Source organism: Glycine max, chromosome 18 (assembly GCF_000004515.6).
Source record: "Glycine max cultivar Williams 82 chromosome 18, Glycine_max_v4.0, whole genome shotgun sequence".
Lineage (NCBI taxonomy): Eukaryota > Viridiplantae > Streptophyta > Magnoliopsida > Fabales > Fabaceae > Glycine > Glycine max.
In genome coordinates, this window is record NC_038254.2 from 56,866,705 (window position 1) to 56,886,017 (window position 19,313).

The window sequence follows — 19,313 nt, forward strand, 5'->3', positions numbered from 1 at the left end:
TATACCAACCCTTAAGCATTCCAAAGATTGGGCATTCAAATTCTTAAGGCCCTTTGTTGTTAACGAAGCTAAACGCACTTTGGTTCCGATGTTTATAAAATATGAACAGCACAGACACAAAGCAAACTTGGTGACTCTACACACACACTACACTGGCGGATATTAGACTAATCATAGTTAACTTTAGGTTTTAGTTTTAAAGCAGCTTAAAAAATGTCATTTTGGACTAAAATTATTGTTGTCTTTTGGGTTTGGGAGGCCCGCCCATGAGAGTTCTGCAAAGTAAGCAGCGTCAACTCACGGCCAGCCTATAACCCCTCCAAAAACTACTTGCACATCACAATGAGTGCTGCAAGCAGCTCCCACTGCTTGCTTTGTTTTCCTTACTCATTAGTTTAAGGCAGGTTTGAATGTAGCTGCTTTCGTCATATTTATTTACTACATGTTGGGTCGATACCTCGCTTCCAGTCGATGTGGGTCTCTTTTTCTTTTTGCACAACTTTTGCTTCCGGGTCACCGTTTTTATTCGTTATGTCTGGAATGTCTTTCATCAAATGCCATCCTCTCTTCTAAGTCTTGGTTACTGGCTTAAAGATTATATACTTGTTGAACATGAAAAGACCATTAAATCCAAGCCTCTCACATCAGCTTTTGTTAAATGATTCCGTGCACCTTGAATCATGATCACATTTTAGATTAAGATATCAATATCATGATTTTGATGGAATGGAAGGAAGTAATTTTGAATATGGCAAACAATTTCCTTGCGAATTTAGATGGTGGTAGCAGTGTCCTTATCTGCCGTTGCTCATGCATAACAACATATAATTAATCATTGCTCACAGTTAAACTCAGCTTAAATTCCAACAGATTGGAAATTTCACAAATGGACAAGAAAGACCTTAAACTAGTGTTATTGTATATTGGAATCAACAAGGAAAAAGTACACTTCGAAGAATCAATAAGGATACATTTTTCTCCACTGGTATAATGCCAAGCAAATGGAAGTGGGAAGTAGTCACTTTGAAAGACACGAAACATAGGAGAATGAAAAGACAAGATATAGGAGAGGATTAAAGCACAATTGGTAGTAACTGAATTTCTTAAGCAGGCTAAGAGAGTTCCTGACCATGTATGAAAAAGACTTTATTGATTAAGAGAAGTAAAATTCACTTTAATAATATCTACGTCTCATAAGATTAGTCTTATAGTTTCCGACTATAGCCACCAAATGATACCAAAAAGCTTTCTCAATTGATTAAAAAAAGTAGAAGTGTCATGCATGCACTTGAATTTGGTGACAACTTGATTTTTTACACAGCTTGGAATTTATTGTTTATAACAACTTTCTCCCAACACAAGTTTGGCTCAGTTTTGAAACAGAAGGTTAGTAATCATTCTGCTGCCTTCAGTTATTTGGATCCTCTTAGGTATAAAATTCTGCAGCATAAATGACTTTTGGCCATACTAGAGGAATAATAATATAAGCTGGGATACTTGGGAAAGTACTCTTCTTCTGCCTTCATGGTACTAAGCTTTTTTCTGTGGAAAAAAGAGAAAGTACGAGAGACTTTTAAATTGTACCAAACAGAAAAATCTTTGAGGCGATTTCTATTACCTTCAGCTCCTGTATTTTTGCAATTTCCTTTACCAAACAGATTCCCTTCAGGAGGAATATTTCTCTGCTTCTTTAAGCTCAATCAACTGCAGCCACACAACACAAATGTATAGCACAATCCAGTGTAACATATTTGAATATGAGAACCTTTTTGTTTCATGGCACGACGAATAAGTGTATCAAGTTTAGCATTATAAGGTTACTGTATCAACAGACTTCGGATTTCTATGCCCACAAAGAAAGCATAACACAAAACATTAAATGTTGAATCAATGGTATGCAAATGTAAAACAGTTAAATCATAAGAGGAAATTAAATATTGGTTTTGCTACACACACACATATGGTGGCATACATGTAAGATTTAATGGTCATGATTATATTCACCTCTCAAACTCTCACATGATAGATTCCCTATCTGCATTTATATATTAGTCTGGTTGATTAATGGTTTAACAAGCAGTAATAATTAAAGTGAATATTCTGTTAAGAAATCATTGCTCACAACAGAAAACACACCTCCAGGTATATTTACTGAGATCAGAAAACAAAACTTATTCATTCAAGAATCAACTTTCTGCTTTGGCTTGACCACACTCAGTCAAACTGTCAAAGTCAATTGCCCCCAATTTTTACCTAAGCAAGAAAAAGAAAAGAAAAAATGAATTCCCATTTAAATATGATAACAGTGACAGGTTTCTTAGCCAAATAACTTGGGTGACCTAAACCTCTCTGTCTCTAACCAAACTATTCGATTTTTATCCACTTTAGTTAAAGCACTTTCTGGTTAAGAATTAATCAGAAACACCAGTAATGAAGTAGGCTATGTTTGGTTTGCCAGTGAGTGAGTTTCAAACTCAATTTGAAGAAAAAAATGAGTTTAACGTCATGTTTGATTTCTCCTCAAAAGCATGTTTGAGGCTAAAAAACAACAGGATATTTTAGCAAACTTAAGTTTGTAAACTGGAATCCAAACATGTATTGAAATTTCAGTCATAACTTATAACTAAATCCATTTTATCAACTCCTATGTCATTAAGACTGTCCTTTATATATACACACGTGTCCACAGATGCTCCTCTGAGTCTCTGACCTCAGATTCATCAAACAAAGTAACTTTACATGTTCCAGGGTGACATGATAGTTGAGCAGACTGCAGACTATAATCTTTCGGACACTGCCTCTTCAGTCTTAATTAGTCATCATTGGTGAGACGGGAAAATAACATTCTTAATTAGTCATCATTGGTGGGACGGGAAAATATGTGAATGCCAAGGGTTTAGCTGTCGGAAAACACATAGCCAATAATCAACATAAGGATCCTAATTTGCTTGAAATTTTCCTGTCAAATAATCAGAGCAAATTTTGCAGAAGAGAATCCTAATTTGGCGTCATGTTGTTCGAGTCCAATGTGTAATGTTACACATTACTCATTTGCTTTTAAGAAATTCAGGCAAATTATCAATGCTTGAAAAATATTTATTTATTTTATTGCATTTTGAAGAGTTAAAAAAACAGCAAATTACTACATGGCACATATAATGAATTACGTATTAAATGAAGTTAAGGTGCATAAATTATTTATGTTTTTGGATAAATAATATTTTTTAAACTTTTTTCATTAACTTAATCTAATTAGTGGGTCTTATTATTAAATATGTCTAACTCAATTAATTAAGATAAGTTGTAAATTTCTTAATATCTTTTTTCTATTTGTAAGAATAAAAAACTAATTAGTGGGGTTTGCAATTGGGAGGCCTGCCTATGAGAGTTTAGCAAAGTAAAGCAGCGTCAACACACTACGGGCCTATAATCCCTCCAATTGATGTTAGAAACTGAAATTCGATCTTCTTTATTGCATTGTTGATGAATATCGATTATGGAGGATGAAAATTGGTTATTTTTTGTTATATATACGGTGAAGTGTGAACAATTGATTTTGAATAAAGATAATTATTTTTAAAAATACCATAATTTTTTCCTCACATCATACTCAATTTTTTTTTATTCTATTTGAGATTTTATCTCACAATTCTTTGGTCCTTATTATTTTTCCATTTTTCTTCTACCAAACAAAGTGAGAATTTCAATCCCATGTACTAAAAAAACCAATGTGGGAATGATCCCAAAAAGCCATGTAAAGTGAAAGTGCATTTATTCATGCACGTGCGAAATTTGGTGACAACTTGATATTTAATTTAGCACCTCGCGGTATTTTGGACATACTAGAGATGCTCATCTGTATTCATGGTACTGAGCTTTGTGGAAAAAAGTGACTGTACGAGAGATTTTTCAGTTGTAGCATACTGAAAATTTTATGAAGTGATTTATTACCTTCAATTATTGTACTGCTTCAGTAATTTCCTTCAGGCATGTAAAAGTAAAACAGTAAACACATGAGATTCAATAAAAAATATCTTCGGCACCATAGGAATTCTAATGCATGATTCATTTCGCATTCACCAAAATAAAGTGACTTTACAGTTGTGCAGGTATTACAAGACTAACTCCAATGATAAATGTATCATCCAGAGACCACAGTCGATTTAAACATAATGGCGAAATTTTTGTTCCACTTCCACGGCATCCCTATATATATTTTTTTCGATAAATTTTAATAAATAATATGTTATATTATTGAAAAGATTCAAACTCAGATCTCCTTGTACCTCCAACCCTTAAAGTCACTCCCCCAACCATCAAATCAATTTATGACTCTCTATCCCTGTAAGTATGCAACTCATTGGCGGTTCTAGATTCAAAGTTAGAAAGAATAATTTATGTTAAAAAATTATTATTATTATTATTATTATGATTTTAAATCGCAGTCATAGTACGTACGGCACAATTTTTTACATTTTGAAAAATCACTAGAAAGAGGCCAGCACATAAGAAACATGAGGAAAAAAAAACTAGCCAAGCAAAAACAAAATTTGACAGTAGCCGGAAAGTTGGAGATTGTGGAAAGAAAGAAAACAAAATAAACTATATTTAACGGTGAAGGTTCTTAACTTATTTTTAACAGGTCCTATCATCTTATATAGATTTAAGAGCTTTAAAAACTTTCTAAAGCTTATATACAATTATTTAAGAACTTCAAATGTCTCGTATATATACTACTTAATAAAATGACTTTTTAATAATAAGAATTGATTGTTTATGTAAAACTGACTCTTGCATTTAGAAGTCATGTAGTTTCCTCAAATAATGATTATGAATAAGAACCGATTCTTAAATTTAAAAACCAATTATATTCTTAATTCAGAATCTCACAAATACTGCTGTTGGCATGGCCAACAATGTGTGTTGATGTTGGAGATGCTCCAAGTTTTTTTTTTAATATTATTGATGGGACAGGAAAATGTGTGAATGCCAAGGGTTTGGCTGTCATGAAGACATTTTTCGTAGCCAATAATCAGGGAACAGGCTGACCCAGAGACATTGTTGTGTCGAAATATTTATGTTCAGTACTAGCTGTTTGAGTGCAACTAGTAGAAATTGACAAGTGGAGTAAAGTGAGAAGAACTCATGCGATGAACTTAATATCTCGAAGGTTAATATGATATCAGTTTTATTTGTATGGTTGATTTGTAGATTATTTATCTTATTTTTTTTTATCAATTTTAATAATTATTTTTTTGTCAGAAAAAAATATATATGAATCTACGGTTTATTTATTTTTATCATTAAATTAACCTTATAATTCTATTTCATCTGTAAATTATGATAAGTATTTGATTTGTAAATCATTGATAGGTATTTTACTTCCCTCTTATTCTTTAAGCGTTTAAGAAATTCGTGTCAATTTCAAAGTTATGTTTTAATGTTTGAACTACTGTCGGATTCCCTAACGCCTAGCATTATGTCAATTCTCAAATTTATGTTTTATTGTTTGAAAATATTCATTTTATTGCATAAAAATATTGCGTGACGAGTAGAAACTATTGTATTGTTTTCCGAAACAGGGAAAACAATCAAACTATATATCATAGACAACCTATACAGTGAATTACATCGGATGATTTTGCCTTATTTGCTGAGAATTGACAAAGATTTTTTGCATTTGTTGACGTACTCTGTAGAGAAAGGACGTTATAATTAAAGACTTGTATTTCTTTAGATAGAATGCAAATATATAATTGTTGCATTGATTGGTTTATTGTCCATACTCACGTAATATGGCTTTGATTAAACTCCCACTGGTATTAATAAATTGATAAATGAAAATAACATGATCCATGGGTATTCTTTCTCTCTATCGACAAAGAAAATACTAGAAAAAGCCATTGGTTCCAGATATAACAATATAATCCATGGATAGCCAAAATTATGATTGCCAATTTGCCAGATTTCAACTAGCTAGGGCTGGCTGCCACTACATGTTGTAGTTGAGCAATGAGACAAACTGCAAGAGGAGAGGAATATCTAGCTTTCTACATATATGAATATGAATGTAGTAGCTAGAAGACCCTAAAATACATTTCACGTTATTTCAAGACCCTCTTCGTCGTTTTCGATTTCATGTGTCGTATTTCTGCATGTCAGTTGATGTCATTTATTCGTTCAAGATATTATTTTGAATGCTTTCAGTCCACTCCAGGCAACCCTTGGCCTAGGTCTTATATTGAGAATTTGAAGGAGTCCCATAGTTAATCAAGGGAATCTTTCCTCACCTCTCTACTTATGGCCGTAGGCCCCCACCATCCTTTTAAGGTTATGAACGAGACCAAAGTTGAATTAACCCCACCTCTTGGGAAAATCTTTTACTTCATGACATGTTAAGGATTTGTTACGGTGGGCTAATGTTTAGCTGATTGAGTTTAGCAGAAGATTCTAGTTCTTCTTAGAATCTTTGTCGGGAGTGGTGTTTTAGGTATAAATTACAAGCATCCTTTATTAGATCGACGATATATAATTCTATTTGAACTGAATTATATATTAGCTAGAGTAAGATTGCTATGTGTGATTAAGTTGTTCCTTTGAGTATTTGTGTGACTATATATCCAAAGAACTAAAACTCGAAATTTTGTTAAATTAAAAAAAATCTCTATTGTATCAGTTGATCCATTCTATAAGTATCAGGAGGGGTGTTTGATGGCTAAATTTTGCCAAGCTCTAAGCTTGTTCTTATAAACTATATGTGTTAGAATGTAGGTGTAAAAATGAAACCTTACATTCAATATAAATAAACAAGTTAAGTAAAAGTGAGAAAGACTTACAAATCTAATTTAACTATGAAATTTCATCATTTTTAATTTTTGGACACAACAAGTATTTGTATTAGATTCTTGAATTATATTTTTCATAGCACAACCAACTGTAATTCTGTGTGTAGAAAAAGGACCGACAATAATGTATCACAGCACGCCCAACTGGAAATTTTACCTAAAGTTCAGCTTGGGGTGACACTTGAAAATGGAAAGTTAGCTGACGTGACAACGTCTCAAGCCATTTTGTTGTTAGTTATACAAGTGGTCAAAGTGTCAGAAATAAATAAATGACAACGTTGTTGTTTGTTAATGTTGGACACCGATGGTGATATTATTACTATGTGTAGTATTCATGCAATAAGACAAATGTCCATGCTTAGGCCGTGCACCTCACGGATTCGATCAGATAGACCTACGTTTGTCGTTTTTTATCAATACAAGAAAAATTAAATATACACATACACGTAAGAAACCAATCAGCATTTGCCACACCAAGGAAAAGGATTTTAAATTTCATCTTCATTGCATGAAAACGAGAGAAGTTAACATTACGTAAAATGATTGAATAGATCCAAAACCATATGAATTGAAACTCGAAAAATCGTAGTTACTAGAGAAAATTGTTAAAATAGCATGGCTTTCACAGTGGGATCTTGTCCATAGTGATGGCCTTAGTGAGCTGGTCACGATGCACATAATTTAAAAACTTTATGTAACTTTTAAACTTATTTAAAACTTTTGTTGTTTGTTCGATTCTTAACTCTCACCTGTTACTTGTTCAATGTGACTCAGATAAGATCGTTTAAAATGAGTAATACAAGAATTTGATTTCAATTTATAACAAGTTCAATTTGACTTATTTTATGTGAATCTAATATATCATAAAAAAAAAAAACTTCATGTCTCTCCCTTTATCAGTTATATAAGTTTGGATAAAATTAAATGGTCCATAAGTATTATATAAGAGAAGACTATGAGACAGATCTTTCAAAAATATTACTATTATATTAATGGATATAATATCTTCTCCACACTTTTTTTACACAGAAGATGTAAAGTATCGTGTGTCGATCTCAATCAAACAACTCCTTTTCAAATAATATTAATACAATTTTACAGCTTTAAAGAGTAACAAAGATGAAACCCAGCCTGATATTTTTGTTAAGCTCTCATTATGCACTCACTATTTTCTCTCTCAGGCTCAGGACCTCTCAATTTACACATGAAGCTTTGTTTTTCTGCTGCTGCTAGGTGCATTTTTTTTCACCTCCAAAACTCATATTACAGCAAAGTTGACTTTTAAAGGCCATTAATATGTTCTTTTAACAGTCATACTCCACCTAAAAAAACAACAGACGAATATATTCAATGTTAAAATATTATCAACATTTATATCGAATGTTAATAAAGAGTCTTTAATTAGAAAACTAAATATTATTATTTTAAGTTAAGAACCGTCAAAAAATAACATCCTTCTAAGATAATTTTGAGTTAAAAATACCCTTCTAAGATGCTTTTAATTAAAAACTGTTTCAGAACAGTAGTAATATATGTATATAAAAATTGTCATTGAAAGTATCTTAACCAATAGTGACTTCTTGCCGGCTAATATCTATTAACCACAAAAGTTTGTACTAAATAGTAAAATAGTGGCAGTTGGTTTGTTAAAATTGCCACTAAATAATGGTACCCCTGGACCTAGAGAAGCTGAGGCATATGGTCTCTATCATGCACTGATGGCTGAGTTGGGAATCCAAAATGTAGATATTGAGCTTTGATTGTAAGGGTGTGGTTGATGCTTTTTCTTCAAACTCCATAGGCTCTACTGAATCTCATGTTATTTTAGCTAAGTGTAGAGAGCTGTTTTACAAAATTCAATGGTGAGTTTCATTACAAGCAAATCATGTAACTCATTCTTGCAAGGACTTCAAGATTATTTTATGATAGCAATCATGTGTTTGATTATATTTCAATTTGTATTCTCTCATGTAATTGGAATTAAATGAAGTTTAATTTATTATTTTTTTAAAAATAGCCTAAAATTACAGTAAACATTGTTGTAATTTATGGTGATATATATATATATTATATAAAACGTGAATCCATCAAACATTATGGTAGCATATATATGCATGTTTTCAATTCGGTGCAATTATTTTTATCACTCACTTGCAATAACTTTGAACTTTAACATGAGTGAAAGACATTTCAACCATTTTGCTATGGTTGCACTCATTTCTTAGGCTGGACCTAACACTCCTGTGTTTTCTTAGGCTGGTTGCACTCATCATGCTCTTAGGGCTGGGAATGTTCACAACAACGAGATACGCCTGTTATATAATCTTCACGTTACACTGAGTTTTCTGATTATCGTATGTTTACAACACAGACACATATTTATCAGTATTGGCCACATCAACCACATCTATTAATATATCATAATATTAATCATATAACTTTATCCCATATCAAATCTTTCAGCTGCTGATATGGCACACTGTTATTGGCTAACTCAAAGATCCTCTAGCAATAGCATTTAACTGAAAGATAGGGAGAGACTTGAATTTTTGTTCATAACTCGTATGGACCACGCTAGTAGTCTAGTCTCCGTGCTCCTTCCGTATGAGAACATGACTGAATATATATATATATTATAGTACTATTTAACAACATATATTAATTTAAGAATAATTAATAAGAAATATCCATGTGCATTAATTGGAAACTTAATTAAGGACCACATTCGATAGTAGCGTACGTAGCTAGAGAGAAAGAGAAGGTGTACATATGTTTGTGTGTTTTGGCTTATTGCAAATGGAAGTGTGAGGAAAATGAACCACACGCATGCATGGTAGTGGAAGGTAGCTAGCAAAAACACACACACAGAGAGGTGAAATCGTTTTCAATGGCTGATCGATTAGTCCTTGGCAGCACCTTTAGAGGAATCTGAGATCATCTTCTGTAACATTTGGGTTGTCTCTTCCTCCGACATTCGGTCTTCTTTACTCTTACCTTTGGCATACTCCTCGAAAAACTCCTTGTTTTCTTTCTCTAGCTCGTTCCACACTGCACAGATATTTATTAAATCTGGTACACAGTATATGCATCAACGTACGGATATATACATGTTGTGTGCTTCTTAGAAACGTGACCCTGATTTTTCCACGTGCATGCTTCTGTTTGGATTGTTTGGTTTGGTGCGTGAAAATTAAAGCATCGGAAATGAAAACATATTTGTATTTACTTATCTTAATTTTGAGAGATTATAACGTGTAATGGAAATTGTAGTTGAATCTTACACGTGTGTTACATTAATCTATAATAGTTTTGGGGTATGTTTAGATATACTTCTTCATAAGTACTTCTATAAGAAAAAAATAAACATAAAAAATAAAATAAGTTTTTTCATAAGTTAATTTTAATTTACAGTAAAAGTTATTTTATTATTTTTTCTAATTTTATATCCTTTGAGGTGTTTAGAATTTTTTTATTCTAACAAACCCTGAGTCTTTCAATTTTAGATGTGTCCATCATTTAAATTAAAATTTCACATTAAGTAATCATAATAATTAATATCAGCAAGTATGATATTGTTAGGATATATTTCTTAATATAACCACTTAGAACAGAAAAAAAAAAGGATAAATGACATTAGTTTTATAAGTTAAATTTTACATTTAATTAAGCTAGTTGATAGAAGTTTCTTATTTAAATTCTCTAATAGTTGACTTTAGCTTATGCATTAGTTAATTTTAACTTGTGGAAAAAACTTAATCCAGTTAATTTAACTAATGGGAGAAGCTTAGTTGAATTAATTTTAACATGAGAGAGGTTTATGTGTGTACGTGTTGTTTCTAAGGAGTGTGTTATTTTATAAACAGGGATAGGTTAGAATGAAAGAGAAGAGAACATACCAGTGGATGTTATGACAGGCTTAATATTTGCATGCTTGGAGAGAGCTTCCATGCACTCTTCCTTTGACATGTGAAAGGTCAAACACTTCTCAATCAGGTGGTGCACCTAATTGTATCCAAACATATCACAACGATCATGAAAGGGTACATATGATCAACACAAAAAATAAAAATTGAAGATAATTAAAGCTGAAGTTGAAGCTAGCTGCTCTCTTACCATATGAATGTATGAAGCAGAAGAAGAATTAGAAGACTCTCCCATGATCAATGATACTAATTAAAACTAGCTATATGTGCTAGCTCACTTCAGGAAACTATATATGTGCACTGTATATGTGCAAGTATGATAAGTGAAAGCAGCAGTGTCACAAGAGAGAATTACTTATAGAGAAGGTGCAAATGTATGTGATATGAAGAATTTAAAGAAGAGAATTATATTATGAGAGGGTAGTAAGGTGGGGCCCACGTGAGAGATAGATGATAATTGGCTGAGAAGGGATTAGAGAAGATTGTAAATGACCACCACTCCTTTGTCTTGTGCAACTGCCAATATAGGAGACCTCCATGTGATTTGTGGGACATCCCCAGATAGAATTACCTCAAACAGAAACTCAGATCGTCAATTGATGCCACAATTTTCCTGCAGCATTTTCAGCAACATAATAAGCTAACTAGCCTTTCCAGCTATTTAACATGTATAGTGCTTATAGCAGCAACATCTTTAACTTGATCATTCTACACCTATGCTTTCTCTTTCCACCATCCAAAACTTGCCCATGCCTTCGCATCGGATTCACCCATTGCCCTTTGGTTCATATCAGCTCATTTTCATTTGTGGTTAATCTTCAAATAATTAAGATAATGTGTACATGAAAAAGGGTATAAGTTAATGATGTTAGGGTACTTTAATTTTCAATGTAATTAAAACTTGCACTAATTAATGTGTGATGTGTGAGCTATTTTGTGCGTACGTATGAATATAATTCTCATGTTCATTGAAGTTTTGCTATCTAATAAGTTAATTGATTGAGCATCCAATTGAATAAAAATTCTGCTAGTATCTACGAATTGACAGTTAAAACATAAAAGTTATTTGAGTTGTTTAATTTATTAGTATATTGTAAGAGTTTGTTATTAAAAGGTTTTTAGAATTTGATTTTTGGATATATTTTTTTGGTGAGGTGAATTTTGAATATTATAAAAGGATAGTTGCATTGATATTTTTGGAAAGTTATAGGTCTCACCTGTAGAAACTAATTTTGTAATTACTAATAACCATTTTCAAGAGATGTGCGAAAATCAATATTGTGTGCTAAAAGATATATATCGTCTTTTTAGTAAACTATTAAGCATCCCATTTAAATAAAAAAAATCAACCGTTTCCTATTCGGATCGTTTTTTTCCCTTTTCCCCGTACGATCAATCTCTTGAAGTTAATTGAAATATTGCTATTTCCAGCAGTAGAATAAATTACTATTGCACAAGTTTAAAATGAACCGCAGAAAAAAAAATGAACCAGAAAACGTACGTGATCAATTTTGGCTCTTTTTACACTTTTAAATTTTTATATATGTTTATTTGATATTAGTTCCGAAGCGCAGGCTATGGTGGGGAAATATATTTCTGTGTGTTTGGTGCACAAAGATGAATAACCGAATATGGTAAGTTCTAGGGTTTTTAAATATTTGAATATTTTATTTAAGTCAACAGAAAAAGACAATTTTGCCATTTTTTTTAAAGCATAAACAACTGAATAATAAATAATCCATTGATAGAATTTCAGGCATCTTAAACAAAACCAACAAGGATAGTATGAGAGTAAGTACTGCATTCTCTAAATTAAATTAACTCATAAAAATAATTATAATAGTAAATCTTGAGAGTGACACTTTAGTCTTCTTCCGTGGCTGTTTCACCGCTCTTCTTGTTATGCTTCCTGACGTACCTCTGGTTCATCAGAAATTATGGATCCATCCCTTACGAGTTTGGTGGAAGTGTCGCGTGTCTCTTCGCCTATTTGATGTCATTCTTGTGGGCCTCAACAAATCATAATTAAATAAAATTAAAAAAATTCTTAACCAAAGGAAACTAAGACAATAACATGTCTGCCAACATTTTGTAATAAAATAATTAATAATAAATAAGGGTATAAAAGTAAAATAACCCATCACTATCAAAAATTAATTAACTGATGTAAAAGGTTGGAGAGACCAAATCCAATGGTTTAATATAAAGATCATCAATCTAACGGTGAGTAATCTTCATTGTTATCTTTGTGCATCAAACATAAAGAATTTTACTTTCCCACGGTAATCTAGACATAGCATTGGGGCGGGGTGGGAATGAGTATTGTCTTCCTAGTTTCTGATCCTGACGTCCCAACATATACTAGTATTTGTCGGGTGAGAATGAGTATTGTCTTCCTAATCTCTGATCCGTCCCAACATATACTTGTATCCCATCTTCCCCTGACGAGTTAAAATATATTACCTCATCCTCCGTCGGTTATCTCGGTTCATATTTGTAAAAAAGTTTTTTTTAAAAAAAATTATATTGAAAATCTGATTAAAAAAATTGATTGTTACACATTTTATTTTTAAAAAAAATTAAGAAATAATTAATAAAATTTTAATAATTTATTCATCTGAGCCGGTACGGAAATGGGTATGGGACGGATATTGATATCCTCGTCCTCGACCCCGACCCCGATTAAAAATGTTGGATAATTCTCGAACCTGAACTCATATCCAATTAACTCAAATATTTTTCATCAAAATCGAAACGGATTTAGACGGATACCCACACATACGAGTTTTATTAACATGCCAACGTTAATCGGCACCTAATTCCAATGTCACATATTAGACATGAGTTAATCGGCACCTAATTCCGATGTCACATATTAGACATAAGTTTGAAAGAGAATGTGAATAATACAAATCATCAATGAAACTAGATAAGCCAATAATGTATTGCCTTTTTGAGCTTTTTTTTGTGACAATGAACTAAATACAATATATCCTAATACTATTACACGATGCCTAGCACTGATATCAAATCAATCTCAAGGTAGTTCTGATAGGCGTTAATTCATATAGCTGAATATAACATTCTTTTATGCTGTTTATTTTGTTATCTTTATAATAAAACAAGTTATACTTATTCAATTAACAAATCATTTTTACATTTATAATTTTAAAATGTTAATTATTAGAATTTCGGTAATATAGAAGTCTCGTGTTAATACAAACATAATGATTAGAATGTAGTTAACTAGAACATGACCCATAAACCAAAAATGGAACGAATTGAGATTTTAATTGAACCTTTTTTTATGAAGAATTACAGAACTGGAGTTAATAAAGACTCACATCTAAGTACAGTGGTTATTACCAGATAGCAAATTTTAGAGTGGGATCACTGGGATGATTTTGGATCGATAATTAGAAGTTATTGAATAATCTTAATAATTTTTTCAAATGATTCTTGCACTTTACGAGTGCTGTGACTGGCTTCCACCGATCACTTTGTTTGTAGCTAGTTTCCATCTATTTAATTACTAGATGTTGGGCTTACGTTAGATACTTGGTTGGGCCTCTTATCGACTGCTTGAGCATGAGCCTTTGGGCATTTATTTTGCATCCTGCACCTCCCAAAAAAATTTCAGCATACAAAAATACTTATTTACCAGACACTTTCATTCCGAAATGATTATCTTGGAATAAGATATTCTTCCAAAATAGTTATTGCGGAATATGGTTTTTCATATTCCAAAATACCTATTTCAGGTAGGTTTAAGAAGTACTTATTATATTTCATAATAATTATTCTAAAATGTGATTTTTTTATTCTGAAACATAGGTTTTCATATTTCAAAATAGTTATCCCATAAACATATCTTATAGCAGAATAGTCGTTCTAGAATAGGTGGTAGGAGACACCCCCCCCCCCTTCCTTTCTTCAAACTCAAACATGTGTTGCTAAGCAGTCATGTCATTGTGTGTCGTGTATTCACCTTCACACCACCATGCACCACCTTATTTCGTCAACTTGAGGTCGCCATGTGGAATGGCAAGGAAGGTTTGAACGATAACATTTTTGGTGTAGTCAATGATGATTTGGTGGTCATCGGGGAGGAGATGGTTGATGGAGTACTAGGGGCGGGCGAAAAGGGTGGTGGAGGGGAGTTCAAGCCAAGGGAAGAGGGAGAGTAGGTGTTAATGCTGAAGATATTTTTTTTTATCATTGAGGCTTTTTGGGAGGTGTAAGATTCATATTGGGAGGTGCAATATACCAATGGTCAGCTTTTGCTTTCATGTTGCATTATTGGATTTCAGTTGAATATGTATCCATTAGTTAGCCATAAACAATTAAAAGGAAAAGGTGTCAAACATTGAAACAAATCACCCTCTTAAAATGTTGAAGCAAAGTTTCAATAACTTATTTTTTCATCCTCAAAAGGGACTTATCAACCTGTCTTATGGTCATTTGTTTCCTTGTCTACCTATTATACCCATTTGTCAACCTCCTCCCATCTTCCACTGTTAACTCATAGTCTTTCTCCAGTTACCTCTTCTAACTTGTTCCTTAAGCCTTTTTCCACAGTTGTCTTTTTCTTTTTTCAGTCTTGATTAATGGTTTAAAGATTATATTTGTCACGACTCATTGATGTAAATATCCCAGGTGGTTACCACCCTTAATTCCCCAACAACCGGTATCATAGTCGATGGTTCAACTTGGTGACTGACTCATTGATGTAAATAATTTTTCACTTATATGATTAAATTGTGGTGTCAGTTTCCCTTGTATGGTTGCTCATGATTCATTGATGTAAATATCTCAGTTGTTTACTCCTCTTCCCCAACAACTGGTATCGGAGTCGATGGTTCGACTTGGTGATCGGCTCATTGTTGACATCTTGATTTTTTATGCAAGTAGGTACTAGGTAGAAGGTATTATTTATAACATCTTTCTCCCAAGTCCTAACGCTAATTTTGGCCCAGTTCTTAAGTAGAAGTTAATAATATTTCAAGTGCCTTCACATTATTGGGTTTTTCGCAAACTGCTATTTGTTGGAGTATAAGTGTGAGGTGAAGTCTTACATCGAGTAGAAGTGAAAAAGTTGAGCATCATATAAATGAGGAGAAAACTCATAAACTTGAGCCTTAAGATTTTGGATTAAAGTGTGGTGTCAGGTTCCCTTATATAATTGCTCATGACTCATTGATGTTAAATATCTCAAGTGTTTACTCCTTCCTCCCATCTTCCAGTGTTAACTCATAGTCTTTCTCGAGTTACCTCTTCTAACTCATTCCTTTAGCCTTTTCCACATTTGCCTTTTTCTTTTTTGAGTCTTTATTAGTGGTTTAAAGATTATATTGGGCGAACATAAAGACAATTTACCCTCTAGATTTTAAAAATGCCATGCTTTTGGAATCATACAAAATAGAGATTTGACTAATCAGAAGTATAGACTAGGAATGAAATGGAGTTGAAGTAAAAAATTCTGATGCAATTAGAGAATGATATCAAAAAGTTCTATCAAGGTGTTGATGATAAATAACATTTTATGTGTGATTGTGTTAGATTTGGTGACATCTTATGTTTTACACAAATTGATATTTATTGTCTATATCAACTTTCTCCATTAGATTTGCTGACATCTTGATCTTTTATGCAACTAGGTACTAGATAGTAGGTATTGTTTATAACAACTTTCTCTCAAGCCCTAATACTAATTTTGGCCCAATTCTTAAGTAGAAGTTAATAATCTTTCAAGTGCCTTTACATTATTGGGTTTTTATGTTAAGAAGTTGAAATAATTTTAAAAAATTTTATGTTGAATAATTTTAACGAAAATATCGAAATATAAATTACATTGTTTCAAAATTAATTTTACAACATTCGTCTAACCAAATATTCACACTCCTTATAAATATTTTTTAATACATCAAATTATTTAACAAAGACATAAAAGAGAAAAAAATACAGAGATTCTTTTTCAACAGATGTAGAAGTAGGTATGATGAAAAATAATGTGAGATAATCGAGGTTCCTATAAAAAAAACCAGCCATATTACTTTATTTAAAAGATAAACATCATAAATAATAATTGATGTAAGCTGTGGTAGACGGATTTCAAGTTTAAATATATTTTTCATGTGACTTTCTTTAAACAGTTTGTAGAACCACACTATAGTACGATACTTCGTTTTGTATTTGTAGCCATTATTTTATAAAGTTGATAATTATTCAATTGAAATATTGTGCAAAATTTGGGCTGGCTAGAAGCGACGTGTCCCACAAGGTGACAGTGGTTGATATTGAAAATAGCGTAGTGAGTAGCGGTTTGGCGTGGCAATTATTTTTATAATTCGATAATTCAATGGACTCATTCTACTTGTTTGCATTGAAATACAGCACACCAGTTTGGACTTAGGACTGACAATTTTTTTATTTTTTTTCTAAGTTGGTAAGTAGGATATATAGATATTCTACTTATTTTGATTCAATAAGTTATCTGTAATTGTCAAGAGTTGAAAGTTTTTAATTACTTGATTGTATAATGTAAGAAAAGTAAGAAGATTCAGTGAAATTAAATTGGAATTTGGATTGCGTCCACATCACATGGAAAATAGCGTAGTGTCACTATAATCAACATTCGCAAGGGTTATTTAATTAAAATTCTCGAGCAATATCTGGCACCAACAGAATGGTGACACTTTGCTTTATTCTCTCAAGAGTAACCAGAAAACACTCAAACTATGAAATTTAGGTGACTGCTCATTCTTCATCCCATAGATCATCAAGAAGAGGCTTGGTTGGTCCTTTGATGAGCCTCTCTTGGTGGATTTCACTTATTTTCTTGTAATCATCCTCAGTCAGTGACCAATCAAAAATCCCCAAGTTTTGCTTCATCCTCTCTTTGTCATAGCTCTTAACAACAAAAGTCAACCCTTGTTCATATAGCCATCGAAGACAAATCTGCAAAAAAAATTGATTAATTTTCTGAACATGAAAACACAGTACTTCAAATATATAAATAAAAATAATCAGAAATTAATTAGTATATAGTATATACCTGGGCTGCAGTCTTGCCATGAGCATCTGCCAATTCTTTGATTACATCATTGTCCAGCACAAAATTAGCACCCCTACTAGCACCCTTCCTCAGGGGTGAGAAGGCAGTTACAGTAATACCCTTTTCCTTGCAGAAATCTCTAAGCTTCTGTTGTTGCCACCCAAGGTTAACTTCTACCTGTTAAGGATTGATTAAGGTTTAGTTCGATCAGTGATTTTGATCAGTGGATCAGTCACGTAATTAAACTAATGTGTGATTAACTTAATTATTAACTAATTACTTGATTCACTGCGGGAGGGATGGTAGCAAAAGAGAGCAATTTTTCAAGCTTCTTGATGGAGAAGTTGCTGACTCCAATGGCTTTGGTGAGGCCAAGTCTCTGGCACTCCTCCATGGATCCCCACACACCCTTCATGTCAAATTCCACTATCTCTGATACTTCAATGGGGTACACAACTTTTCCAGGCTTAGTAGCAATGGGCCAGTGGATCAGAAAGAGATCTATGTATTCTAGTTGAAGTGTCCTGCATATGGTGAATTTCAACGCAAAGTTAACACAAATATAGTCAGAGAAATTATTACATAAGTAAATATTAATTATTAGCAGATTAGCAATGACCTGAGAGATTTCTGCAGGGCAGGAAGAATAGTATGGGCATGGTTATCAGTGACCCACAATTTGGTAGTGATGAAGAGTTGATCTCTGGATGCAATTAGTCCTTGCTTAAGTGCTTCAGCTATGGCTTCTCCCACAGACTGTTCCACACCATAAGCAGAAGCAGCATCAAAGTGCCTGTAGCCCTGCTTGATGGCCTCAAGAACAGCATCTTTTGTGGTAACCGCGCTGGTTGCTTCCGGCGCGGTGCCGAGGCCCATCAGCGGCATCTTCCGCTGGCCGGAGGAGGAGGGGAGAGTGACTTCAGAGACTAAGGTGGTGGCAGCCATTTTGCGGAATGCTATTAACTTGTTGGTGATGGTGATGTAAACAAAAGGGTGAGCATAGCTCGTTTTTATAATGAGAATTTACGATGTGGGTAGGTGGGATTAGTAGTCAAATTGCCAATTTACGATGTGGGTAGGTAGTACTTGATGGACTATCTACTCTCGGGTAGCTGCTGTTGGAATTCGAACACACGAATTTTGAATATTAATTTGGTCATTTTTGGATGTACCAAAAACACACATCAGAGTAGAATTCAGCGACACCACTGCTTTTGTGGGTGTGCAAACTTACAAACTTAATTCCTCATGTTAAATATGTTCAAGTTCTAGCGGTAGAATAAATTACTATTTACCATTGAGGTCTGAAATTAACTAATGAAGTACACAATCAAACTTTTACTATTTTTTACACTTCTATATTTTTGTGTGTGCTACTTGATATTAATTTTGATGTCGCAAGATTTGAGATTAAGTTGAAAGAGAAACCAACATAATATAATAGATGAGTGACACTATATAGGTACAAAAATGTAGTTATTATTTATCAAC

At 32.9% G+C, this 19,313-nt stretch overlaps 2 protein-coding genes and 1 non-coding gene across 3 annotated transcripts; all 3 read right to left on the bottom strand.

The window, feature by feature from the left end:
- Window positions 1-253: 253 nt before the first annotated feature.
- On the bottom strand, window positions 254-404 carry LOC113000273 (U12 minor spliceosomal RNA). Its single transcript, XR_003265564.1, has one exon. It is a non-coding gene; the product is annotated as a U12 minor spliceosomal RNA (small nuclear RNA).
- A 9,149-nt stretch (window positions 405-9,553) lies between these two features.
- LOC100797035 (uncharacterized) lies at window positions 9,554-11,117 on the bottom strand. Its single transcript, XM_003551768.4, has 3 exons — window positions 10,959-11,117; window positions 10,742-10,847; window positions 9,554-9,893 (listed from the first exon to the last, which is right to left on the bottom strand). The coding sequence occupies exons 1-3, from the start codon at window positions 11,001-11,003 to the stop codon at window positions 9,745-9,747; spliced, it is 300 nt and encodes a 99-aa protein (XP_003551816.1). The 5' UTR covers window positions 11,004-11,117; the 3' UTR covers window positions 9,554-9,744.
- A 6,187-nt stretch (window positions 11,118-17,304) lies between these two features.
- Window positions 17,305-18,805, bottom strand: CHR5 (chalcone reductase CHR5). Its single transcript, NM_001367006.1, has 4 exons — window positions 18,442-18,805; window positions 18,103-18,346; window positions 17,823-17,999; window positions 17,305-17,725 (listed from the first exon to the last, which is right to left on the bottom strand). The coding sequence occupies exons 1-4, from the start codon at window positions 18,765-18,767 to the stop codon at window positions 17,525-17,527; spliced, it is 948 nt and encodes a 315-aa protein (NP_001353935.1). The 5' UTR covers window positions 18,768-18,805; the 3' UTR covers window positions 17,305-17,524.
- Between the last annotated feature and the right edge of the window lie 508 nt (window positions 18,806-19,313).